Raw genomic sequence first — 25,703 nt, 5'->3', positions numbered from 1 at the left:
CTATTATATAAAGCAATACATTTAAAATTAACTATTTTCCTGCCATAAGCATATATAGGCCAACTTTAAAATAGTTTTTCGTGAGAATTTCCAACTGAAAATATTCAAGAACACCCAAATTTTAATATATTTATTTTTATAATATTCATTGTAAATTGATTTTTTAAATTAAATTCAAAATATCGTGGAGTGTGGGGATGGTTTCCGTTTTGGATGAGTGGCAGTTAACTTGTTAATAAATTATATTGTATGTAAATAACTTAAATAAGGGCATCATGTTACTTTTTTTTTAAGGGCATCATGCTATATTTAATCTTTTGGGACTACATTTTTTAGTATTTTATTGTTAAGATTCATCCATGCTATATTTCACTGTAGTTCATTTGTTTTGACAGCTGTATAATATTTCATTATGTGAATATTCCAGTTTATTTGTCCACTCTTGTTCATGGGCATTTGGGTTATTTTCTGAGATCAGGGCTGCTATAAACATTCTTGTACATGTCTCCCAGTGTACATGTATGAATTTCTCTTGGATTTATCCCAAGTCTGGAATAACTGGGTTGTAGAGTAGGTTACTATTCAGTTACAGGAGATAAATTCTTTTTTAAAGTACTTCTCTGCTTTTCTTACCTGGGTATCTCTGTCTCCAGTTAGACTTGGACTCCAGGGGCAGAAGACCCTCTCATCTTGGATTATCAGTGCTTTGCTTTCAACTAGCACAGCTTGCATCCCCAGGAGGCCAAGGGCAGAAGCCCAGGCATCTGAGTAAACAACAGGCAGGGGGCACATACCACACAAGAAGCTAATTAAGATCCTACTCCCTAGAGATCCATCTTCCTAGATTCACTAGGATTTTGAGTCTGGAAGGTCTTCCAGGGACCTCAGTTATAATGCAAATCCTGAGAAAGGAGAAGGCTTAACCTCATCTAAAATCTTTCTTAGCTGGTACCTCTAATATCCAAATAAGGACTAGCAGGAAAGGCATAAAGAGCAAATAGAGTGACAAAAGAGGAAAAGATTAGTGGGAAGAACTAAGAATACCAGTGTTCTAAAACTATGCACCCTCTTCTGCACAAGGACCAGTATTTCAGAAAAAACATTTTAATTAGCCCTAACCGGTTTGGCTCAGTGGATAGAGCGTCAACCTGCGGACTGAAAGGTCCCAGGTTCGATTCCGGTCAAGGGCAAGTACCCTGGTTGTGGGCACGTCCCCAGTGGGGAGTGTGCAAGAGGCAGCTGAATTGATGTTTCTCTCTCATCGATGTTTCTAACTCTCTATCCCTCTCCCTTCCTCTCTGTAAAAAATCAATAAAATATATTTAAACAAATAAACAAACAAACAAAAAACCCATTTTAATTAAAAAATAACTACAAGTGACCACAAGCAATTTTTAATATCCCTGTCATTAAGATATTGCCCTATTTGTGCTAAATAAAGTTACAATCCTATATAATAAAAGGCTAATATGCAAATCAACCCAACGCACTGACCTCCTGGAGGCAGATGCTTAATGCAGGAGCTGTCCCCTGGTGGTCAGTGTGCTCCCACAGGGGGAGTGCCGCTCAGCCAGAAGCCAGGCTCATGGCTGGCTAGTGCAGCAGCAGTGGTGAGAGCCTCTCCCGCCTCCGCCGCTTCAGTCGGACATCCTCTGAGGGCTCCTGGACTGCAAGAATGTATAGTCCAGGCTGAGGGATCCCCCACTCCGAGTACACAAATTTTGTGCATCAGGCCTCTAGTAATATCATAATTGGCATGCAAATAGTAAGCACACTGTATGAGGTGAGGCCCTATGACGCTGGAGGAAGAGCTCCTGAATGATTTGGGGTGGGTCAAACAAATGGTAGCAGAGCTCAGCCATAGACCAGGAACAAGGGGAAAAAAAAACAGAACATAGTAAGACATTTAAGAGATTCCTAGGTGGTCAGAAAGCAAAGGAGGAGCACTGCCATTCCCAAGGATGAGGCCTCATTATCCCCCACAATCCCAATTACTACATCTCCAGCAGCTCCCTGGCTACCTGTCATACATGAGCTCAAGATATACTTGCTAGAGAAATGAACAATAGAAGACACACACAAGAGTAACACAACCCTGTGGCAAAACAACTTCCCCAGTCACAATTGGGCAGCAGTGCTGTTGACAGCAGGAGGAATAGCTGGAATTATTAGCTCAGGAGAGCTTTCTCAATGTAAGTAAGCAGACTGCATTGGCTTAACATTTTTAGTTACTTGTTTCTTACATGAGATCATAGGCCATATGGAGAAACTTGTTTTGGCCCACCGACTGCTCAAGACTGATCGTGCAGACCTCACCTCAAGTGTAAGAGGGGCTCTGTAACCAAGGACCTGTAACCAGACATTGAGCCACCTAGGAGCTAGTGCTCAGTAGCAGCAGCTGGTACAAATAGAACTAACAGTACTTGGACTAATATGAGGCCCCCAATCACAGCCTCAGCTCTTTGGAGCGTCAACAATTTTATTGACTAAATGCTTCTTCCCCAGTTTACAGTTTAAACTGTGGGCCTGCTCACTGGCTCCTCCTCCTAAGCCCCCAATGGAGCAGGAACGTTTAGTACAGGCTTAGAGATGGAAAGTGGGAGGTGGAGTATAATAAGTGAGTTAGAAACCTGCTGATGCTCCACAATTGGACAGCAGGACAGAAAACTCCTACTTCCTATTGCTAAAAACTACCTATAGAAAGACTTGAACACGATGGAAATGGGATCCAGAGTGTTTCTTTGCCAATGGTCTCAGTTTCCGGTGCCTCCTTAGGAGTACACCCTTTGTCTTCACACACCAGGGCTCCAGGAACGGGGTGATGCTATGTCAGTCTACACATTTTGCAAAAGTACATAGGCCCAAAATTGGCCATGAGGTTTGGGATTACCAGCTCCCCAACCTGGCAGGATGGGGAAAAAAAGAACGTGTCCATGAAAAGCTTTCTGAAGTGAGTTAGGTCTTCTACCCGAACTTCGATGTTATATTGATTAGCCAGGAGTTCGATGGCACCTTGAACCACATACTCGTTCTGTAAGTGTGAGAGTGAGCAGGTGGAATAGATAACGTAGCCTCCTGGTTTCGTGGCAAGAAGTCCAGCCCTGAAACCAGAAAGAGACAAAACAGTGACTAGTGAGCTTCCCAGAAGTAGGAGGACAACAGAAAGAGCTGGAAGCATGGATAGAGGTGTCTACTGTGGAATGGGTAGCTGTGTTAGACAGCCTCTGAAGTCTCTTCCACAATGAAAAGTCATTCTCAAGGCAGAGAGCAACCCAACCTTATTCCATGAGCTCTCCTCTCGAAGCCTTCTTGAAATGATCCCCTGAGCTGTGGCTCTAGTTATGAACCAAACCCTGATGTTGGCTATGGATTGAATCCTTACCCCAGTCCAACTGAACCATGACCTCAGCAACTATGTTTCCAACTTGAGCTACTTACTGTAGGGAGTGGCTATAGGGTTAAGCCTCGGACTGACCTGTTGGCAAAGCCACAAACAAGTCGCAGCTTAGAGGGCACAGCCCTCTTAGCATAATTAAGCTTGACCTATGACACTCTCTAGATCCTTCCTGGGAAGCTAATGGGCTGTAGGAGGTGTAGCAAGTGCTGCCAAAACAAGTGAAACTCACAAGAACATTGTAACTATGGTGACCACTACCTTGTTTACCTCTGGCTATAAAATAAAGGCTCAGCTTGCCGTCTGGGTCTCTCTCTGTGGCTTTAGCCAGGCACAGGAAGATCCACCTAGACCCAGCTTATTCTCTTTGTCTGTCTTTTCTACATCCTTCGCTGCCCGCCCTCAGACTCCCCAAACCCTTGTTTGTGCTGGTATGGCACATGTGGCACCCAACGCGGGGCCTCAATTCGGGGGAACTGCAGTTGTCAGGTAAAAGGACGCTCCAATGAAGCATGTGCAGAAAGCAAAAAGGAAGGTAAGGAGGGAAGTTTAGTAATAACTAGGTGTAAAACATGAGAAATTCAGGATCGCAAGGAAAGAATTTATACATATCCATGTTCAAGGCTATGCTCCAAGCACGGGGCTGTTCTGTGAGGTATGAACAGCTTTTCGATTTATTGGATTTTGTAAGTAAAACCTGCCCATGGTTTCCTGAGGAAGGAAAGGTAAATGTAGAGGCATGGGAGAAGGTAGGAAAACAACTTAGAGATGCTAGAAATGAAAGCCAAAGGGCTTCAGGGAGTGGAAACAAGCAGCCTGGACTATGTCCAAGATGCAGGAGAGGAAAGCACTGGGTAAACGAATGTGGCTCCAAGAATGATGTTGATGATAATCCAATGCCTCCTAGGCAGGGAAACTTCAAGCGGGGCCAGCCGTCTGGATCTCTCTGTGGCCTCAGCCAGGCACAGGAAGATCCACCTAGACCCAGCTTATTCCCTGTCTGTCTTTTCTACATCCTTCACTGCCCCCGCCTCAGACTCACCAAACCCTTGGCTGAGCTGGCCCAGCACACTTACTGGTACTGGGACTAGCATGGAAGTAAGTGGACATACCAGTAAGTGAATCTATGTAGCCTACCATACTATGCATGTCCTACTACATAGGGTTTTTATATGTTCCAGAGAAGCCATCCTCTTGATGCCTGTCTCCTCCAGGCAGGTCCACAGACAGAAGACCCTTGTAGTCCCCCAGGTGACCAGACCCCCCAGGACACTCTGGCACAAAGTCCTGGGTTTATGTAAATCTATCACTCACGCAAGAAGCTGCACCTGCAGCATAGGTAACATCTGCCGCTCCTTCTTTCTTGACCGCTGAAAAATGTTGTTCTCCTCTTCATGAAGGGAGTGGCGGTCTGTGGTACAGGGCACATCCACCAGCACCTGCCCAGCAGTGTTAAAGGGTAAAGTATTAGAGCGTCTTAAGGCCAAGGCTATTTTAGGTCCCTGATCTGGGGGGTTTGCAGAGCGCTCCCTCTGCCAATGCTTCCATTTTAACAAAACTTCTGACAAAACTTCTCATTTTAACCTGATAGGCCAGTGGTTGGCAAACTCACTAGTCAACAGAGCCAAATATCAACAGTACAACGATTGAAATTTCTTTTGAGAGCCAAATTTTTTAAACTTAAACTTCTTCTAACGCCACTTCTTCAAAATAGACTCACCCAAACTGTGGTATTTTGTGGAAGAGCCACACTCAAGGGGCCAAAGAGCCGCAGTTTGCCGACCACGGCAATAGGTAATTGTGAAATAATGAGTGGGAAAATAGTATGTTTAGGTATACTCATGGTTAGTTAAAAAAAAACAAAAACAAACTAAAACCAACACACAAATAGCTATAATTACATAATTGTTATCAAACTACAACAAGTCTTTAGTGCTTCAGAGCTCTGTCCTTGGTTCAGTCCTTAGCTATTTGAATAAAATCATCTAATTTACAGATCATACAGTGTCCAGAGGGTAACTAATATACTCAATAACAGGATTAGGATTTAAAATATCTTATGCTACCCTGGCCAGGTAGCTCAGCTGGTTAGTGTCGTCCCATTTCACCAAGGTTGTGGGTTCAATCCCCAGTCAGGGCACACACAAGAATCAACCAATGAATGAATAAATAAATGGAACAACAAACAATGTTTCTCTCTCCCTTCCTCCCTTCCTCTCTCTAAAATCAATAAATAATTTAAAAAAATAAAATCTTATGCTAAAACAATGTCATATCCTATATGAAAAGTTTTAAAGTGAGAAATGTAAAAATCATTCATTTCCTAAGAGTCTACCCTGGGCTAGGCACTAAAAACAAAAAGAAAAATGTTTAATTGTCCTATGTTTATATTTCAAAAAAGTAAAATCATCTAGGAAAAGTATGTTCATTTTTAGCTAAACAGAAATTCCAAGTAAATTAATAATGACCCAGTGTTCAATACTTAGATGTTTTCCTAAGCTGCATGAATTGACACAATACATACAGAGTCCCATATCTCAAGAACTATGCTGGCCTTTGCAGGAAAAAGAAACATTAAATAAGAATGCCCAGAGAAGGGCCACTGGTAAGTTTAGAAAACACATCACAGAAGAAAGTAATACTTCTGTTTCCAGCAATGTAGTGAACTAGATGTCCTGAAAACCCTTGCAATACAAACCACCTAAAGATTGGATAAAATAGCCCTGGCAGTTTTTCTCAGTGGTTAGAGCATTGGCCTTCAGACTGAAGGGTCACAGGTTTGATTCCCAGTCAAAGGCACGCACCTCAGTTGCAGGAGACAACCAATTGATGTCTCTCTCTCACATCAATGTTTCTCTCTCATTCCCTCCCCACTTCCTTCCACTTTCTCTAAAAATCAATGGAAAAAATATCCTCACGCCTCAGGTGAGGATTAAAAGTAAAATTAGTGAAATTCTCAAAAGCCAAAGAAAAAGTAGAAGCATAGTCCTGGCTGGGTGGCTCAGTTGGTTGGAGTGTTGTCATGTACACCAAAAAGGTTGTGGGTTTGATTCTGGGTCAGGGCACATACCTAGGTTTCTGTTTCAATCCTGGTCAGAGCATGTACAGGAGGCAACCGATGGATGTTTCTCTCTCACATCGATGTTTCTCTCTCTTCCTTCCTCTCTCTAAACTCAATAAACATATCCATGGGTGAGAGTTTAAAAGTAAAAAAAAGTAGGCCCTAGCTGGTTTAGCTTAGTGGATAGAGCGTCAGCCTGCAGACTGAAGGATCTCAGACTCGATTCCAGTCAAGGGTGCATGCCTGGGTTTTGGGCTCGATCCCCAGTGGGGGGCATGCAGGAAGCAGCCAATCAATGATTCTACCTCTCTCTCCTTCTTCATTATTCCTATCTGAAATCAATAAAAATATATTTTTTAAAAATGTAGGAGCACAAATTTAGGGAGGCATGCTGGAGCTGAAGCCAATGGCTTCTATCTTTTATCAAATCCCTAGTCACACACACACACCAAAAAAAAAAAAAAAAAAAGAACAGAACAGAAAACAGGGCACTGGGCCCATTTGAGGTAGGGAATTGGAATGGAAATCCATAGCAAAGCCAAAATCCTCAAAGGGCTACACTGTCAATCAAAGAATAAACTAGAAAAAAAAAAAATCAGTCCACAATAGACAAGAGAACTTGTCTGTTTTGGCTTAACTCTGGGCAAAAAGAAAAAAAAAAAATCTCCCTGAGAATTTTTAATGACTAAGATAGAAGGTTCAAATCCAGAATGCCTGCATGATCCAGAAATCCCACACAGAATAATTAATGGTCCTGGGTTAACAGATCCTCCAAACACATGAGAAAAGGAAATGTAGGTTCCTTTATAGAGGAATGCAAATCCTCTAATTAACTAGGGCTCTATAATTAACTCGGGAATATCATAAGCTAATAAACAAAATCAGGTTTTCTCAATCTTAGTAAAGGCAGAATAGCTTGTTGCAAACCAGTCCTCTAGCTGGAACAACTAGAAATGCTTAATAAAATATTTAAAATACCTATCTGAAATCATTAGAGATCTACTAAGGAAGCAAGAAATTTAAGGGTTTCTGAGCAACCAAGTTGAGTTGAGAAATAAAGTAAGCCTAATATACATTTTTTATACTCAGTCAGGTTCAAACTTGTTTTTGCTACTGTCTCTAATGAAGATAGTAGTAGCCAGTCATCTAAGCTAAACTGACAATTCTGTGGATGATTTTTTTCTCCAAATCTCCATGGAGAGCTGACCAGCTCGAGAAACAACCCTTATATGCTCAAACATATAGGGCTCAATCCTACTGCCTAGGGCCTGGAGTCAGGATGAGGAGGCCAGATTTGGCTGGCTGGATGTCCCAGGATAGGAATCACTCACCCGGTCATAGGTGTCCCCCTCCAGTTCTCCCCACTTCCTGCCATCCCATGAGGTGACTCGAACTTGACTCTTATACCTAACATCTTTAGGTACATAGCTGTGAAGGACCTTCTGAAGTCTGCCTGTTCGGGAAGTGGAGAGATCATTGGCAGCAAGATTGCCTGTGGGAACATAAATTTGAGGATTGTTTTTTTACTTCTGTAAAAAATGCCATTAGAATCTTGATAGCGATTGCACTGCATCCATAGATGGCTTTTGGTAGTATGGACATTTTATGCCTGTGGGAATAAAGGAACTTCAGAGGTCATGGCCCAACATCCCACAAGCAATGGTGCTAAAGTCAACAATAAAATAGGTTGTCCCTGGTGATTGTGGAGCCTCCATCTCAGCCCTGGACTGGACTGCTTATATCTGGCTTTTCTCATGTAAGACAGAAATAAACTTTTCTTCATTAAGCTAGTTGAGTTTTCTATTGTATATAACCAACCCTAATCCTAATTGATTCACCATCTATCTTTCATTTTCCCTTTTGTAACAGACACAAGTCCAATAAACATTCCACTTTGCTCTTGGTTCTACAGTAAGAAAAAGTATTACTGCAAGCTTGCTGATAAATGGCAATTGATACCTGGCCTCAGAGTCTAGGAGAGAAATGGAGGTGGGAAGTGTGGTCAAGAACTAGAGAGTGAATGTATGGCAACAGAAGAAAACTAAACTTTGGGTGGTGAGCACACAATAGACTCTACAAATATAAAAGTATAATATACACCTAAAATTTATATACTGTATTAACCAAGTTACCTCAATAAATTTAATTGTGAGGGGGGAACTAGAGAGTGCATACTTTATCTAATGGGAATGGTCACTACCATAAAACAGTTTAGTATTCTCACAAGGAAATATGGTCCCAGTTTTTGAGGACATCAAGAAAGTAAAAATTGTATTTTCTGTTCAAGAGGAATTTGCAGTTAGATATGAACTGAGAACAGAAAAGCTGAGTCCTATTCTGGTTCTACCTTCAACTTATATAGAAGGTTTAAGTTATTTAATCTCTCTATGGCTCAATTTCCCCCTCCATAGAATATGAGGGCTGGACTAGGTAAACTCTAAGTTCCCTTCTGGCACTAAAATTCCTGTCTCCCTGGGATCAAGGAGTTGCTGGGATGAAGGTGAGTTGCTGGTAATTTAGCACACTGAAGAGCAACTGTCAAGTATATCTCCTTGGCCCTTCTTGCTTTTCTTAGTTCAAGTTCCTCCTCTTCCAAGCAACCCTACTTGTTTCATCCCTCTTCTGATGGATTTCCACATCACTCAGTAAGATCAGCACAGCTCAACACACAGGCATTGACCTCATTATGCTATATCAACATCTTTTCTCCTTTCCCTCTGGACTTCCAGAAAGCTGAGATCAAATGTGGTGCCTCTCTAGAATCATCCATGGGGCATGCCATGAGGCTGGAAGCTATGCAAACTGTACAAGTTGTCTGATGAGAACTGGAAAAGAATGGTTCAGGCCCAACAAAAAGGTAGGGTATATTGCAAGAGAAGCCTGCCTGAGCCCCAGGGAGAGTGTGAAAATCACAGCCCCCTTATGGATATTTGTCAGGTCCTTAAGGAGAAAATACTGCCTATTTAAGGCAGGATGTAGGCCAGTGAATGGCTGAAGTGAATACTTACAGTTCATAAGGCCCAGCCTAGGCTACACTACTAAAATGGTAAGATTTGGGCCTGTCTCCAAGGAGTTAATAATCTTGAAGAATGAGAAGATGCATACTCGGTAAAGCTCTGATGCAAGGCTAATAATGTGCTAACAGTTGCAAAGGTGATGCCCAGGATTGGGCACATATGAGACAGAGCATCACTTCTCAACTGGCCAGTAGCGGTCATGAGGGAAGACTTCCAGGAGGTGGCACACTTGAGCTGAGGCTTGAAAGTTAAAAGGAATTGGGAAGGTATATTCTAGAGAGAAAACAGAACATGAACAAAGTGGGGAGGCTAATTTGGGCAACAGAGAGTAGCAGGATATGGCTGAAGCACATAATGCCTGGGGAAGAATAACATAAAGCTATAAAGCAGGGGTGGGGAACGTCCCACAGGCCTATAAGGCCCGTGAAATCATTTGGTCTGGCCCTACTAAGGCATTAGGGGTGAGTAAATTAAATGTTTGCCCAAATATAGCAGGCTAATTTTTAAGTTGATAATTCTGTATGGCCCACCAATGATGTTATAAATATCCAAATGGCCCTTGGCAGAAAAAAGGTTCTCCACCCCTGCTATAAAGGTTCACTGCAGCTAGATCTTATTGCTTTAGCTGGCAACTTAATCTTAGAGATGAAGAAAACAGGGGTGAAAGTATCATATGGTAGATTGACTAGGACATTACTTTAATCTGCCTTCAGAGACCTTGCTCTGCTTGGCAATCTTCCTTGGCCAACTGACAGAGAAATAGAGGAAATAATCAACAACAGAAAAAATACACCAGCAAGCACTATCCCCCCTCTGATCTTAGGACCAAAGACATCATATTCAGTGTGCCCTGACTGGGTGAAGTAGAGAGCCCTCCCTGCCCAAGACACCAGCCCTCTGACTTACGGCAACAGCCAGTCTGAAGCAATGCTAGTGTCTTTCCCCCGGGGGCTGCACATAAGTCAAGCACCGTGTCGCCGGGCTGCAGGCCAAGGGCCAGGACAGGCAGCAAGGAGGCAGCATCCATCAGGTAGTAGTCCATGACACCTAGGCTGCCAAGCCTGGAAGAGAGAAGAGCACCTTATTGTCAAATTCCAAGTCAGAAGATCCAATGGGAGTCAAGGTCACCAAGTCCATGTCCTCAGGGGTTTTTAAGCTCTACTCAGCAACAACTCATTTCTCAGACCCACACTCACTTATTTACTCACTCACCCACTCATCTACATAGCAGCCAGAGTAATCCTTGTAAAACACAGTTCAATCCACTCTAATCAAGCCCCACTAGCCATCTTTCTATTTGTTAATTAAGCCATGCCTGCTCCTGGCTCAGACTTTTTGTTGCTGTATCTTCTACCTGCAGTACTCCCAAATATCCCTCATTTGTTTCCTCACTTCTTCAGATCTCTCCTCACAAGTTACTTCATCAAAAGGCACTGGCATTCCCTGACCACTTTATCTAAAAATAGAAGCCACCTATTCCCATCACCTTCTAGCTCTCCATCTTGTTTTCTTTAAAACACTATTCACTTTATATATACAGATATGTGTGTGTATGTGTGTGTTTCCCCTCTATCCCTTCCTATTAGAATGAGGGAAGGAATTTTGCCTGCTTTGTTTATCATAAACTGAAACAGTGCCTGGCATATAGTAGGAACCCAGTTTTACTGAGTTACATACTGAGATGGCTCAAAGAAGAGTGCCATCACTTGTGCCTGTTGGGAGACCTGAGTTAGGCCTGATGAAGGCCTATTCCTTCATCAGGTAAAAAATATAATAAAATAAAGGAAAAAGAATGTAGGAGATTTGACTTGGAGTGACAAACGAACAATATACAGATGATGTATTACAGAATTGTACACCTGAAGCCTATGTAATTTTATTAACCAATGTCACCCCAATAAATTAAAAAATTAAAAGTAACCATAATATAAAAAAGGAAGAGAAGCATTCCAAGCAGAATTAAAATGAAGATATAAAGGAACAGAAGCATGCAAACTCATAGCTTCTTTCAGAAGCAGTGATAATCTGATAATCTGGTATGGTAGAAATACAAGGTGCATGATACTGAGATTGGAAAGCAGATGGAAGCTAGGTTGGAAAAGGTCTTAAATCCTTTGCTAACCAGTTTGGATTACAACTTGTAGGCAGATACCAAAAGCTTAAGGAAAAGTATGTGATCCGATCATCTAGATAGAGTTTTAGAAAGCTAGGTGGGCTAGAAAGAACAAATTAGAAATATTAGTGAAAAGGCTATTACAAGAATCCAAGTGAGAGCCGACAAGGCACGAAGAGAGGCAGCAAGCGTGTGGGTAAAAAGGGACAAAAGGCAACAATCCAACAGTCACAGAAGGACTTATCACTCCCAGGCCAGTTGTCATAAGGTGGTACAGCCATTCCCCATTCCCCTGCCTGAGACACAGCTCAGCATGACAGCCACTGGGAACAGACTCAAGGAGACAGAAACCTGGTCCTGGTGCCCTGACAGGAAGGCTCTGGGAGAAATATATAACAAGACATAAGACGTAGGTAGCACCACTGAGAGTAAGCTACAAGAGTTACAAATCCCCAGTAGTGAAATTGTGACACCTCCCGAATTCAGTCTCAAGCTATGATGGGATTTAAAAAAAATATATTTTTATTGATTCAGAGAGGAAGACAGAGGGAGAGAGAGATAGAAACATCAATGATGAGAGAATCATTGATTGGCTGCCTCCTGCATACCCTCCCCCGCCACCCCCCTCCCCCCCACTGGGGATCGAGCCTACAACCCAGGCATGTGCTCTTGACTGGCAATGATGGGAGATTTTAAAAGTCAAATCATGCTTGGGCTGTCTGTGAAACTGTGTACCTCATGCCTCACAAAGGAGAACGAGAAGAAAATTGAAATATCTGAGAAAAGCATAGAATTGCTACACACCAGCACTGGCCCACAAAACCCATTCTTCCTCAAGTTCCTTCCTTTGGAAGCATCACTCCTTAACCTTTTTAGTTCACAGACAATTTTGAGAATCTGCTAAAAGCTACAGTGGCTTTTCCAAAAAAAGTACAACTTTTCAGATAATTTTAGGAGTTTCCTGGACTCCCTGAATACATCTTTGAACTCCTGAGAGGTTAAGATTCCCTTGATTTACAGGGAGCCCATTAAGACAAGAAGGGAAAAAATCCCAACTAAGTCATATAGTTGCTTCCCCAACTACTCTCTAGGTGTCCTTCCTGAGTGGCAGCCAAGCACTTCAGACAACTTAGGAAACTACACAGTTCTTATTTACTCCATGGTTCTGCCTAAAGCTAATGCCTCCAAATTGGTCTCCAAACCTACTCCAATCTATGCCCTCACCACCACAGTGACTAATGATCTTCCTGAAGCCCTAGCCAGTTTGGCTCAGGGGATAGAGCATTAGCCTGTGGACCAAAGGGTCGTGGGTTCAATTCTAGTCAAGGGCACGGTACCTCGGTTGCAGGCTCCTCCCCAGCCCGGATCCAGGTGGGGCAAGGCGCATGCAGGAGGCAACCAATCAATGTGTTTCTCTCACATCGATGTTTCCCTCTGTCTTTTCCTCTTTCTTCCACTCTCTCTAAAAAATCAATGGAAAAATATCCTTGGGTGAGGATTAAAAAAGTAAAATAAACTGTCACTTTAAAATAATAATAATAAAAAAATAAAATAATCTCCCTGAAGCATAGCTTTGATGAGAATATGTCAATAGTAAGATATAGTACTTATGAGGGCTATATTGAAGGTATTATACTAGATGTTAAACATGTACTATGTGTACCAGTTAATAATGAGGATTTTGTAATCAAAGAGAACACGATAATTTCAAGAGAAACATCAAAAGTGCTTTATTCAAAGTAATGTCCATCACTAGCTACACATTTCCTCATCTTACAGGTAATCTGTGGATACTGTCCCAATAGAACTTTGCTTGTTTTGAGGCAAACCATTCAGAGACCCAATTTTCCGCTTCTTTGTACGTTTTGAAGTGCTTCTTAGAAAGTTCGTGTGCCATCAATCAGAACAAGTGGTAAACTGAAGGAGCAAGGTCTGGTGAATACAGTGGGTGGGTTAATACTTCCCAGGCAAGATCTTTCAACGTGTCTTTAACTGGTTTTAAAGTGTGTGGTGGTGCGTCATCATGAAGCAAAATTACTTTGCCGTGTCTTCTGGCACATTCTGGTCATTTCACGATCAAAGTGTGGTTCAAATTGATTATTTGTTGCTGGTAGCGATCAGTACTAATGGTTTCACTTGGTTTTAGAAGCTCATAATACACCACACCCTCCTGATCCCACCAAATGCAGAACACTGTCTTCTTTCCGAAGCGATTTGACCTTGTACTTGATGTTGATGGTTGACCTGGATTAACCCATGATTTTGTGCATTTGGGATTCTCAAAATAAATCCACTTTTCATTGCCAGTCACAATTTGATGCAGAAAAGACTTTCATGCCGTTGAAGCAACATTTTACTGATGACTATTCAGTTTTCCATTTGTCTTTCATTTAGTTGATGTGGCACCCATTTTCCTTCCTTTAAAATCTTTCCCATTGCTTGTAAATGATCGGAAATTGTTTGCTGAGCAACGTTTAATCTTTCTGCAAGTTGTTTTTGAGTTTGACATGCATCTTCATCCAATAATGCTTGTAATTGTTGGTCTTCAAACTTTTTTGGTTGACCTGGACGTTCTTTGTCTTTCACACTGAAAGCATCACTTTTAAAGCATTTAAACCAGTGTTCACAAGTATTTTGAGATGGAGCATATTCACCATAAGCTTACCGAAGTATACGATAACTTTCAGCAGCATTTTTCTTCAAAATAAAGTAATGAATTAAAACTTCTCGCAAATGCTCTTTTTTTGGCACGAAATTTGACATTTTTAAGCGTAAAAATATCTATGATGTTAACACCTTCAGCAAATTTGACATATGAAGTTTTGAAGCTTGCTGTCAATACAACAAAATAGCATACATATCAAATCGCATATATATCAACATATGTGTAACTCCATCTACTGAAAAAAAAAATCCGCATTAACTGGTACACCTAGTATAATTTCATTGAATCCTCACCACAACCCTATGAGAACCCAAATTTGAGAGCCAGTCTGCCTGGATCTTAAATCCAGTCCAGTTGCTCATTAGCTGTGTGGCCTTCAGCAAATACTCAACTTGTCTGTGCCTCAATATCCTCATCTATAAAAACAATACTCACCAGATAGAATTATTGTAAGGAGTAAAGAAATTAATATAAGTCAAATGCTTAGAAAAGCAGCTGGCACATAGCGAACTCTAGTTATTCAATGCCACATGTCTCATAAGTGATGAAGGCCGGAGGCAAATCTAGGTTTTCTTGACTCCAAAGCCCATTCTGTGCATTATTCCTCTTCTCTACTCAGAAACCCTTTCCAGTGGTTCTCTAAAACAGATCTTGGCAATTTACAGCAGTATGTACTAAAGGGCACATAGTATGAAGCCACCCAGCCCTGGCAATTTCAGCTATTTTTAAGCAACACTGAGCCACCAGAAAAAAATTCCCTTTCCCCAACCTACAAGCTCCTGACATTCAAGATTCTCACATATGGCCTCCATATATTTTTCCAGCCTCATACTACTCTTTTCTTAAAAAAATACTTGATTTCAGAGAGGAAAAGAGAGGGGGAGACAGAAACATCAACAATGAGAATCATTGATCAGCTGCCTCCTGCACATCCCACACTGGGGTTTGAGCCCACAACCTGGGCATGGCCTTGACCAGGAATCGAACCGTGACCTCTTGGTTCATAGGTCAATGCTCAACCACTGAGTCATGCTGGCCAAGCTCTTATTACTCTTAAGCATACAGCCTTCCTTCAAGCCAGTTGATAGGCCTATTGAAAAAGCCTCCTAATTTACATCCCCATTTCTAGCCTTGCCCCTCTCCAATGTTTCCCACGCAGCAGCCAAAATAATATTTTAAAAATTCAAATATGGTCATATTATTCACCAGCTTAAAACCTTTCATAGTTCCCTTAGAGAAAAAGTCCAAAATCCCATATGACCTACAATACCTTTATAATCTGGTTCTTGCCTGCTGTAGTAGCCTCATATTTAGACTCTTACCCATGTTACCAGTTTTGATTCCTACTGTTTTCAGGTTTTAACTTAAATTTCACACCCTCAGAAAAGACTGGGTTATATCTCCTAATTACAGCATCTTGCAGTTTTCCTTTGTAGTACTTATCAAAATCATAGTGTTTTTTTAAATTTATTTTTATTTTCTGTTTTTCTTTATTGATTGATTTGAGAGAAACATCAATTTGTTGTCCCGCTTATTTATGAATTCATTGGTTGATTCTTGTATGTGCCCCGAAGGGATCAAACCCGCAACCTTGGCATATTGGGATGACACTCTAACCAACTGAGCTACCTGGCCAGGGCCATAGTGTTTTAATAGCTGTTTTCCTCACTAGACTGTAAGCTCCATGAGGGCTTGAGCATCCAAAACCCAGAGACTTAAGAATGCCTGGGACAACCTGCTTCTGGGTTGGGACTTTGTATGTAGCAGACCAGCTCCCTCGCTGCGATCTACTGAAAGTCAGCCCTCGACATAAGGGTTTGTAAAAAAGAAGAAAAAAGAAAAAGGAAAAAAAGAATGCCTGGCATTTGGTATACAATAAAAATTTGTTGACTGAATGCATCAATCCTTCAAAGATCAATTCCACATTCTACAACTAACCCTAATCTGTTCTTTTCTCAATTTGTAAAGCACAATTTAGCATTTGATTAGTTTCTTTTCCATTCAATTTCATATACATTTGAGCATTGGATCAGAAGACCAGAAGTTTTCCTTTCTTTTTCCTGGTGTACTAACTGTGAAAGCCCTGTTTCCTGGGCAAGTCCCTCTTCTTTGGTACCACGAGGTTACTTGTCCTACTCACTTGAATGGGTGGTTTATAAGAAAGCAGTTGTAAATAACACAAATTTTAACTGGAGAGGATGTAGTAAATGCTCAAGTCAGAGGTGGTTGTTTTCTGTAGGAGGCAGTAGATCAGAGTAGGTTCAAAGCCCAGGTTCTGGTGTCAGACCACCGGAATCTATTTGTTGTACCACTTAAACTATCTAAGGGACCTAAAGCAAATAAGGACTTCAACTTCTCCGCACCTGTTTCCTCAAATGTAAAGAAGAAAAATATTATTACCTTTGAGGGCTGTTAACAGAAAAAAGGAGGTAACATATGTGCAGCACTTAGAAAAAAGGCTAACATGTATAAGCACTCAGTAAATATTAGCAATACTATGATCTCTATTAAAGAAGGCAGGAGCTGGGTCTCTTCCTGTTTACTTCCAGCAGACACTCAAGACAGCCCCAGCCATGGCTCCAGATACTACCTGGCAGGAGGGAAACGGCTGACATCCCCTCTGGTGAAAGTGAAGCATCGAAGGTTTGGACTGCAGGCCCAGGAAGCTGGGGATGGAGCTGCCGTTTGGCCACTCTCAGGCTCCAGTTCCCCATGGGAGTGGGCTTTATTCACAAAGTCTCTAGCATGCAGCTGCTCCAGTTCAGCACTCACATGATCGCAGGCAGCAAAGTTATTGACCAGTGCACCATACTTCTGCTCTGAGAGAAGACTGACCCGGATCGATGGCCAAAGATCTCCAAACTGCACACTGTAGGTCATGTCAAAATTCTGCAGAGCCAGGCGAGTGGCAGGGAACTTGGGCTCTGTGGCAGCCTACAAAGGAAAGAACAGGTTTATTTGTCTTCTAGTTTTGCCTCTATCCCCTACTGCCCGACCCCAGCAATATATCAGATCTCTAGAGCTAATGTGGATCCAGTTAGTGCCCACTCCTGCCTTTGGACCCTTCCTCTGCCAGCCAGAGAAGTGTGGGAGAGAAAAGTACTAAGGAGCTGGTCTTTCTGTCTCAGGGGTGTGAGAGAAAGGAAGCTGTAGTTCTCGAAATAGCATGTGGGGGTCACCAAGAAAGGGGCACTCTTCCAGGCCTTGGAGTAAGAGGACCTTAAGAGAATGAGTGCTCAGAAGAGGACTCGAGGAAAATCTACAGAAGACTGGAAGAAACTACGGAGCCCTTGTGGGAAGTATCAGGCTGAAAAGCAAAAGACCCTTTCTCTCTGAATAGCCCTTCAATTTCCTAAAGCACTTGCATGTCTCCTAGCTTATGTGAGCACCACAACAGATAGTTCAGTGGGATACAAAAAATATCAACCTTCCACATTTGATGGAGATAAGGATAACTTACCTAAGGTTATGCAATGGCAAAAACCATAATGCGATCACAGGGTGGAGGGTAATTTTGGAGTTTCCAGACCCCAGGAAGGTAGGAAAAGGAGAGTTCATAGAAACTTTGGGGTTCAAACCAAACTGGGAACTTCTAGGATGACTTCTATGGGAGTAGCAAAGAGGGACATCAGTCAGGCTTGAAGAGCATAAAAGTAGATTAAAAGGAAAATGAAGGTATCAACTGAGAAGTCCATAAGTTGGTCCTGATTGCCACAGCTGAGTGTTTACTATGGCTGGCAGTCCTGTTCCTGTCTGTGAATTCTGCTTTGGCCTGGATTTCACAACTCTTGCTCTTGGCTCTCATTTTTCATTACGTTGGGGACTCTTGCTCCGGTTCCTGCCTTGAGGGGAGCTTTTGTTCTTGCACTGCCTTTTGAGTTGGTGGGAACTCTTGTTTTGGCTCGGACTTTTCTTATGGAGGGAACTCTTGTTTGGACCTTGGCTTTTTCTATATTGGGGACTCTCACTCTGTCTCTGAAATATACCAAGTTGAAGATTCTCACTCTGATCCTCATTTAAGCTTTGGTGGGAGGTATTGGTCTGGCTCGGATTTCTGCTAAGATGGCAACACTTGCTTTTACTCCGACTTCTGCTAGGATGGCTGTGAGTCTCACACTGGCTCCGACTTCTGCTTTGGTGGATATTCTTGCTCTGGTTGTCACTACTCTGGCATTCACTAATTAGAACAGTTGAACTACAGCTGGGAATATTGCTACTACAGCTGGAACTCGTGGGTGAAAGCAATGGAGAGCTGTAGGGTATCCGGGGGGGCTCTTTGCGAGAGCCTTGAGGAGCCACAGAGTAGACGTGAAGGCCACAGGGCGTAGTATCAGGGTGGCCGCAGGGTCGGGGGGCAATGGGTAAACTTTGGGGGTCAAAAGGTGTTCTTAAAGGGATATATGAATAGATGTGGGTAGAACATGGAGGTCCTACAGGCTGTCGAGGGGGTTGGGGTGGGCCTCTGGGAGTGCCATAAGTGCCACAAGGAGTCACCATGGGCTGGTTATAACACTGAGGGGGACCAGTGGAACCAGAGAGTGGGCAGGGATTAGGGGTGGAGGGAACCACAGAATACATATGGGTATTGCAAGGGGCTCCCAGAGGAGGTCCATGGGGGTGGCTCTGAACATAAACATTAGGTAAGAGAGAGTCACAAGGAAGGCAGGGGGGGAGTGAAGTGGGGTTAACAGTTTTTAGGGCTCTAGGGACCGGAGTAGGTAAGACAGTCCCTTGGGGAAGTGTTTGGGGGCAGGAATTTGAACAAGTTGTAATGGAACAAGGATCAGAGAGACCAAAAGGATGTGAGGGAAGTGGAGGAGAGGCGCTATCCTTAGGGGCCTTGGGCTGGTCAAAGGGAGTGTCCTGGGCAGGGCTGTAGGGAACATATGGCTGTTTTAACTCTGGAGATCTGGTGGACTTCACTTGGGGACAAACTGGGGTAAGGAGAGAGGGTTCATTATAGCTTCTACGGGGAGGTGATTGAGGTGGAGATATAAACTGGTTGCCAAGGGGTGAAGGGAAAGAGAAGGCAGAATTAGGATACTGCGCAGACAGGGGAAGAGGTGGTTCCTGGGAACAGGGGGAACCAGAAATCGGGGTGCCAGAAACAAGGTACGAGTTCCCATTAGTCTCCCAAGAGAAAACAGACTCTAAGCAAGGCTTCCTGGAAGCCTGGGACTGGGGTGAGCAAGAAGAATCAATCATCCCAGCTGGTAAAGGGTTGCCACAATAAGGGCTCCCAGGGGTAGATACGTGGGCCTCTGGGGGAAGATGGGAATAGTGATGTGAGTCCTCTTGAGGTGAGCGAGGACAGCCAGGCGCATTTGCCTGAGAAAATAGGGAGCCACAATAATTTTTCTCAAGGGGTGGGTCAAGCTGGGGTTGAGGTTTACAAGAGTCTGGAGGCTTAAAACGACCTAGGTAAAGCTGGCCAGTGGGTGGGGAAGATGCTGAAGAAAGAGAATCATTATAACTTCTCCCTGAGGACCAGGTGGGGTACAGGGGCGAGATCTGTGAGATCTCCAAAACCCTGGGAGAAGGGGGTGGGGAAATTATTGGTCTATATTCCATGGGCCGGTGAGCAAGGTAAGGTGAAATCATGGGGCCAGTCACCGGGTATGTTACCAGGGCTGCCGGATACTGAACAGAGTAACAAAGGTACGTGTTCTGATCAATGTAAGGGCTTCTGGGACAGGGCCACCGTGTTCTCGGAGGACTCATCAAGCTGCAATAAGGGCTCTGCGGATGGTGAGGGGGTGACCCCATAAATCTGAATCGGTGAAAACAAGGGCTTGGAGGGGGTGAACCCAAGTGGATAGGCTCGCGGTTGGATTGCCTTCCGAGTGGCAAACAGGGTTCAAAAGAACATCTCGCCAGGCGTAGGGGAGGTTGTGGGGGTGGGGAGAGGGGCGGTGGGGGCTGGGAGGGAACCGGTTCCGGTAGGGAGCCGAGCATGCCAGTTTCGGAAGAAATTCCGGGGCTACAGGTGAGGCCTGAGAAAGGGTCTCTAGAGATTTGGGGAGAACCCAGAGGATGAGTGGAGTTGATGCACCCTTTGCCCTGGTTTGGGGAAGGGCTGGAGGTATGGGCAGGGTGATCGCTGTAACCTTTCCAGGGTCCCACAGGCAGCTCGAGGGTGAGGAAGGGGTAGAATCCTTTCCCAGAGCGCGGCGGAGACGCAGGAAGAAAGGGGGAGTTGCTATGGCCTTTTTCGATGGGTGAGGGCGGCTGGGCTGAAAACTCTACATGGTAAGAGGTCATATGGGAAGGGGGGAGGGGAAGAGAGGGAGGGAAAGGAAAAGGGAGGAAGGGAAGTTGAAGGGATGGTGGGCGTCCAGGGGAAGATAACCTAGCGCCGGGAACAAGAGGCGGTGACGTCACCGGAAGAACGAGGGCGGAGGCGATGACGTAAGCTATAGAGGAGGAGACGGGAGTTCTGCAGACGGAACAAAAGCGGGAGTCGAAAACTAGTGGCGAAATAAAAGGGCAGACAAGACGACATGGGCGCTGACAACAGAGAAGTGAGAGGGCGGGGCTTAGTGACGCCCCTGAGGGGCGGGGAAAGAGGCCAAAGGCGCCCCAGAGGGCGGGGTGACACCTAACTGGAGAAGTTTCCCCAGGGGCGGCCGCCGTTGGCCACAGCTACCGTTTCCTCCTGGGCTCCCGGCTGGACCTTACCCATTTCTTCTTATGTCGGTGTCTCCGCAGGACCTTCGCGAAGTCCGCTCGCTTCAGCAGGTCCCGAAACCCGCTCACTACCAGCGCAGCCATGTCAGCGTGCACCGCCGGGTAATTCCGACCGGAACTGCAGCGCGAGACTCCAGCGTTCCGAGAGGTGGTGCGCTCCACTCCGCTGTAGGGGGCGGGGCTTCCGGCGGCTCCTCCGGCGGCTCCGCCTACCCGCCTACCCGTACCTCTCAGGGGCCGACCTGCCCCTCCAGGGTTCTTTAGAGGATGCTGGATCAGAGCAACCATTCGCAAGAAAGGTGGCTCCTCCTGGATGCTTGGTGCATTGGGAGAGACTCCGTGAAGTCCTTATCCCAGAAGGGGGTATCAGGGAGGATTGGGAGCTAGCAGTTGATACTGAAAGAGTTAGATCCCACTTATAACTAAAAGAGAGAAAGTACAGGACTTGCTGGTTGATTGACCCTATATTAAATAGTACATACTACAGCCCTAGCCGGTTTGGCTCAGTGGATAAAGCATAGGCCTATGGACAAAGGGTCCCAGGTTTGATTCTGGTCAAGGGCACGAACCTCTATTGCAGGCTCCTCCCCGGCCTAGGCCCCGGCCCTGGTCTGGGCATGTGCAGGAGGCAACCCATCAATGTTTCTCTCTGTCTTTCCCTCTCTCTTCCACTCTCTCCCTAAAAATCAATGGAAAAATAAAAATATCCTTGGGTGAGGATTAACAGCAACAAAAATAAAATAAAATAAATAAAATAAAATAAAATACCATTAGAAAAATAAATAGTACATACTACACCACCAGTCAGTAGCTTTCCTCTTACCCTACTTTTATTCTTATAACTTATTAGAGGCCCAGTGCATGAAATTCCTGCACAGGAGGTGGGGTGTCCCTCAGCCCAGCCTGCACCCTCTCCAATCTGGGACCCCTGGAGGGCAGTGGACATCCCTCTCACAATCCAGGACTGCTGGCTCCCAACTGCAAGCTTGCCTGCCTTCCTGATTGCCCCTAACCACTTCTGCCTGCCAGCCTGATCACCCCCTAACCACTCCCCTGCCAGCCTGATTGATGCCTAACTGCTCCCCTGCCAGCCCGATTGCCCCAAACTGCCCTCCCCTGCAGGCCTGGTCACCCCTAACTGCCCTCCCCTGCTGGCTTGGTCCCCCCAAACTGCCCTTCCCTGCAGGCCTCGGTCCTCCCCAACTGCTCTCCCCTGCAAGCCTGGGCCCCCCCCCAACTGCCCTTCCCTGCAGGTGCGGTCGCCTCCAACTTCCCTCCTCCGCCAGCCTGGTCATCCTTAATTACCCTCCCCTGTAGGCTTGATCACCCCCAACTGCCCTCCCTTGCAGGCCTGGTCCCTCCCAACTGCCCTCCCCTGCTGGCCTGATCACCCACACCTGCCTTCCCTCGTAGGCCTGGTCCCTCTCAACTGGCAGCCATCTTTGACCACATAAGGGCAGCCATCTTCTGTGTTGGAGTGACAGTCAATTTGCATATTACTCTTTTATTAGATAGAATAGAGGCCTGGTGCACTGGTGGGGGCCAGCTGGTTTGCCCTGAAGGGTGTCCCGGATCAGGGTGGAGGTTCCCTTGGGGTGTGGGGCAGCCTGGGCGAGGGGCCTGTGGTGGTTTGCAGGCTGGCCACGCCCCCTGGCCACCCAAGCATAGGCCAGGGCTGGCTGGAAGCAGGTATCTGGGATTTATTTATCTTCTATAATTGAAACTTTGTAGCCTTGAGCAGAGGCCAGGGTGGTTGGGAAGCTTGGCTTCCTCCATCGCCAGGGGCAACCCAAGCTTCCGGCTCCCTCCAGCTCTGTGGCCACCACCATATTTGTTGGGATTTATTTATCTTCTATAATTAAAACTTTGTAGCCTTAAGTGGAGGCCAGGGCCAGCCAGGAAGCTTGGCTTCCTCCATCACCGGGGCAACCCAAGCCTCCTGCTCACCCCAGCTCCATGGCAGCCGCCATCTTAGTTGGGTTAATTTGCATACTCTCTCTGATTGGCTGGTGGGTGTAGCGGAGTGATGGTTAATTTGCATGTTTCTCTTTTATTAGTGTAGATTACCACCTAATATGTATTTATTTTCTTTTTAAAAAAATATATTTCTTTATTGATTTCAGAGAGAAAGGGAGGAGAGATAGAAACATCAATGATGAGAGAGAATCATTGATCGGCTGCCTCCTGCACGACCCCCACTGGGGATTGAGCCCACAACCCAGGCATGTGCCCTTGGCCGGAATCGAACCTGGGACCCTTGAGTCTGAAGGCTGACGCTCTATCCACTGAGCCAAGCCGGCTAGGGCTGTATTTATTTTCTTATAGCCTGCAAAGTTATTATTTTTTAAAATATATTTTTATTGATTTTAGAGAAAGAGAAACATCGATCAACTGTCTCCTGCATACCTCATACTGGGGCTCGAGCCCCACAACCTGGGCATGTGCTCTGACCAGGAAATGAACCAACAACCTTTTGGTGCATGGGAAGAGGCTCCACCAACTGAGCCACACCAGCCAGGGCCAGTTATCATTTCCAAAAGGTGAAAAAAATGCACTTCCTATGTTCATTGCAGCATTATTTACAATAGCTGAGATTTGGAAGCAGCCCAAGTGTTTATCAGTAGATGAGTGGATAAAAAAGCTGTTGTACATTTACACAATGGAATACTACTACGCCCTAAAAAAACCCAAGAAGGAAATCTTACCCTTTGCAACAGCATGGATCGTCCTGGAGCACATTAAACTAAGTGAAATAAGCCAGCCAGAGAAAGACAAGTACCATAATTCCACTCATGTGGAATCTAATGGACAAAATAAATTAACAAACAAAATAGAAACAGACTCATAAAGAACAGACTGACAGCTGTCAGAGGGGAGGAGCCTTGCCGCACTGGTGAAGCAATGAACCAAAAAAACAACAACCTCATAGACACAGACAACAGTATGGTAATTACCAGAGGGAGGGGGGCGGTGGAAGAGGGTAGTATAAATGGTGATGGAAAGAGACCTGACTTGGGATGGTGAACACACAATACGATATACAGATGATGTGTTATAGAATTGTACACCTGAAACCTATATAATTTCACTAACCAATGTCACACCAATAAATTAAATTTAAAAGGTGAAAAATATAACTCATCTATATATAAAAGCCTAATATGCAAGTTGTCCCCTGGGGAGTTCCACTAGGAGACCAGGAGTTCGATCGCTCGCTATAATATGCGCTGACTACCAGGGGGTGGTGCGGAATGAGGAAAGGCCCCATCTGGCAGCTGAAGGCCCCTATCAGCCCTGATCGCGGCCTGGCCTAGGGACCCTACCTGTGCATGAATGTTGTGCACCAGGCCTCTAGTACAAATATAAAATGAACACATGCCAAAGATTTTCTTCATTATAATAAACTACTCATCTGATATTATCCTAAATCAGGCGTCCTCAAACTATGGCCCACGGGCCACATGCGGGTGTTTTTGCCGTTTTGTTTTTTTACTTCAAAATAAGATATGTGCAGTGTGCATAGGAATTTGTTCATAGTTTTTTTTAAACTATAGTCCGGCCCTCCAACGGTCTGAGGGACAGTGAACTGGCCCCCCCTGTTTAAAAAGTTTGAGGACCCCTGTCCTAAATAATGAGGGAACTAGTAAGATGGTAGTATTTGTTCAAATTAGAATTTGAGGTTCAGAGATTTAGATTATCTGAATGCTGAAATGAATTTGCTAATAGTTGCAAAATGATTAATATCATATTAAGTAATAAATTATAATATTTAGAATTATCTCTTCTACCAGATGGAAATCAATTCCATCTCTACTGGACAAAATTCATGCTCATTACTGTGTATGGGAATCATTTGCATTGCTCTCAGACAATAATTATTGATTGACATTGTCATCAGTTTTTCCACAAGTTAACCTCTATCTACAAAGTTGTAAGATAGTCTAAACGATATAAAGTCAATCAAAGGTATATATCAACAATACAATGAAAGAGCACCTAGGATTGCTTTTTTCATTATGAATTAAATTTCTTTCCTTAGTATAGTATTCTGACTTTCAACCAGAAGTGATTTTACCACTCCTATAAAGGATATTTGGTTACATCTGGAGATATTTTGGGTTGTAACTGAGTTGTGTTTCTTGCAGTGGGTAGATTCTGCTGAAAACCTTATAATACACAGGAGAGTTTCCCCACCCCCCACAACACACACACATAAAGAATTATCCAGACCAAAATGTCAATAGTGCTGAGGTTGAGAAAACCTGATATGGGGCTATTTCAATTTTTTTTTAATCCAAATTCCAAGATATGTTTTTATTTATTTTTAGAGAGAGGAGGGAGAGAGAGAAATATCGATTTAACAAAGAAACATAGATTGTTTGCCTCCTGTATGCATGCCAACCAGGGATTGAATCCATAACCTAAGTATGTATCCTGACTGGGAATTGAACCCACAACCTTTTGGTGTACAGGATGATGCTCCAATCAAATGAGTCACCCTATGAGGGCAGGGCATTTTAATTTTCTAATTCTTCTTGTACCAGTTTTGACAATTTGAGTCTTTCAAATAATTTGTTTTGCTCTAAACTGTTGAATTTCTTCCCATAAAGTTGTTCAGAATATTCTATTGTTTAGTGTCTGTAGCAGGGGGCATCAAACTAAAGCCACAAGCCAAATTCAGCCTACAGCTTGTTTTTGAAATACTTTTACACTTTTCATTTACTGTGGCTCCTTGACTGCTACAAAAACAGAATTGAATGGTTGCT

The 25,703-nt window shown here is 44.1% G+C and overlaps 2 protein-coding genes across 3 annotated transcripts; both read right to left on the bottom strand.

Moving 5' to 3' along the window:
• Positions 1-117: 117 nt before the first annotated feature.
• Positions 118-21,656, bottom strand: NSUN4 (NOP2/Sun RNA methyltransferase 4). Of its 2 annotated transcripts, none has more exons than XM_079776866.1 (6): positions 20,929-21,655; positions 16,841-17,184; positions 10,379-10,533; positions 7,787-7,947; positions 4,709-4,833; positions 118-3,101 (listed from the first exon to the last, which is right to left on the bottom strand). In XM_079776866.1, exons 1-6 carry the CDS (start codon positions 21,223-21,225, stop codon positions 2,825-2,827), a joined length of 1,359 nt encoding a protein of 452 aa, XP_079632992.1. In that variant the 5' UTR covers positions 21,226-21,655; the 3' UTR covers positions 118-2,824. The 2 variants fall into 2 exon arrangements, with proteins under 2 accessions (XP_079632992.1, XP_079632993.1); XM_079776867.1 differs by having other exon boundaries at positions 2,860-3,101; positions 4,723-4,833; positions 20,929-21,656.
• Positions 17,192-20,770, bottom strand: LOC307103010 (sperm head and tail associated protein-like). The gene has a single exon (XM_079776865.1). It carries the CDS (start codon positions 20,509-20,511, stop codon positions 18,052-18,054), a length of 2,460 nt encoding a protein of 819 aa, XP_079632991.1. The 5' UTR covers positions 20,512-20,770; the 3' UTR covers positions 17,192-18,051.
• Positions 21,657-25,703: the final 4,047 nt, after the last annotated feature.

The sequence above is a fragment of the Cnephaeus nilssonii genome (genome assembly GCF_951640355.1).
Source record: "Cnephaeus nilssonii genome assembly, chromosome: 7".
Classification (NCBI taxonomy): domain Eukaryota; kingdom Metazoa; phylum Chordata; class Mammalia; order Chiroptera; family Vespertilionidae; genus Cnephaeus; species Cnephaeus nilssonii.
This window is presented reverse-complemented; position numbering and strand designations above follow the sequence as displayed.

Excerpts from the sequence above, each read along its gene's own strand:
- LOC307103010 (XM_079776865.1), bottom strand. The coding sequence starts at position 20,511 with ATGACCTCTTACCATGTAGAGTTTTCAGCCCAGCCGCCCTCACCCATC.
- NSUN4 (XM_079776866.1), bottom strand. The coding sequence starts at position 21,225 with ATGGTTGCTCTGATCCAGCATCCTCTAAAGAACCCTGGAGGGGCAGGT. Across the intron at positions 10,534-16,840 it reads AGCCGTTTCCCTCCTGCCAG|GCTTGGCAGCCTAGGTGTCA; the intron begins GTAGTATCTGGA and ends TCTCTCTTCCAG. Across the intron at positions 3,102-4,708 it reads CTGCAGGTGCAGCTTCTTGC|GGCTGGACTTCTTGCCACGA; the intron begins GTGAGTGATAGA and ends TTCTGGTTTCAG.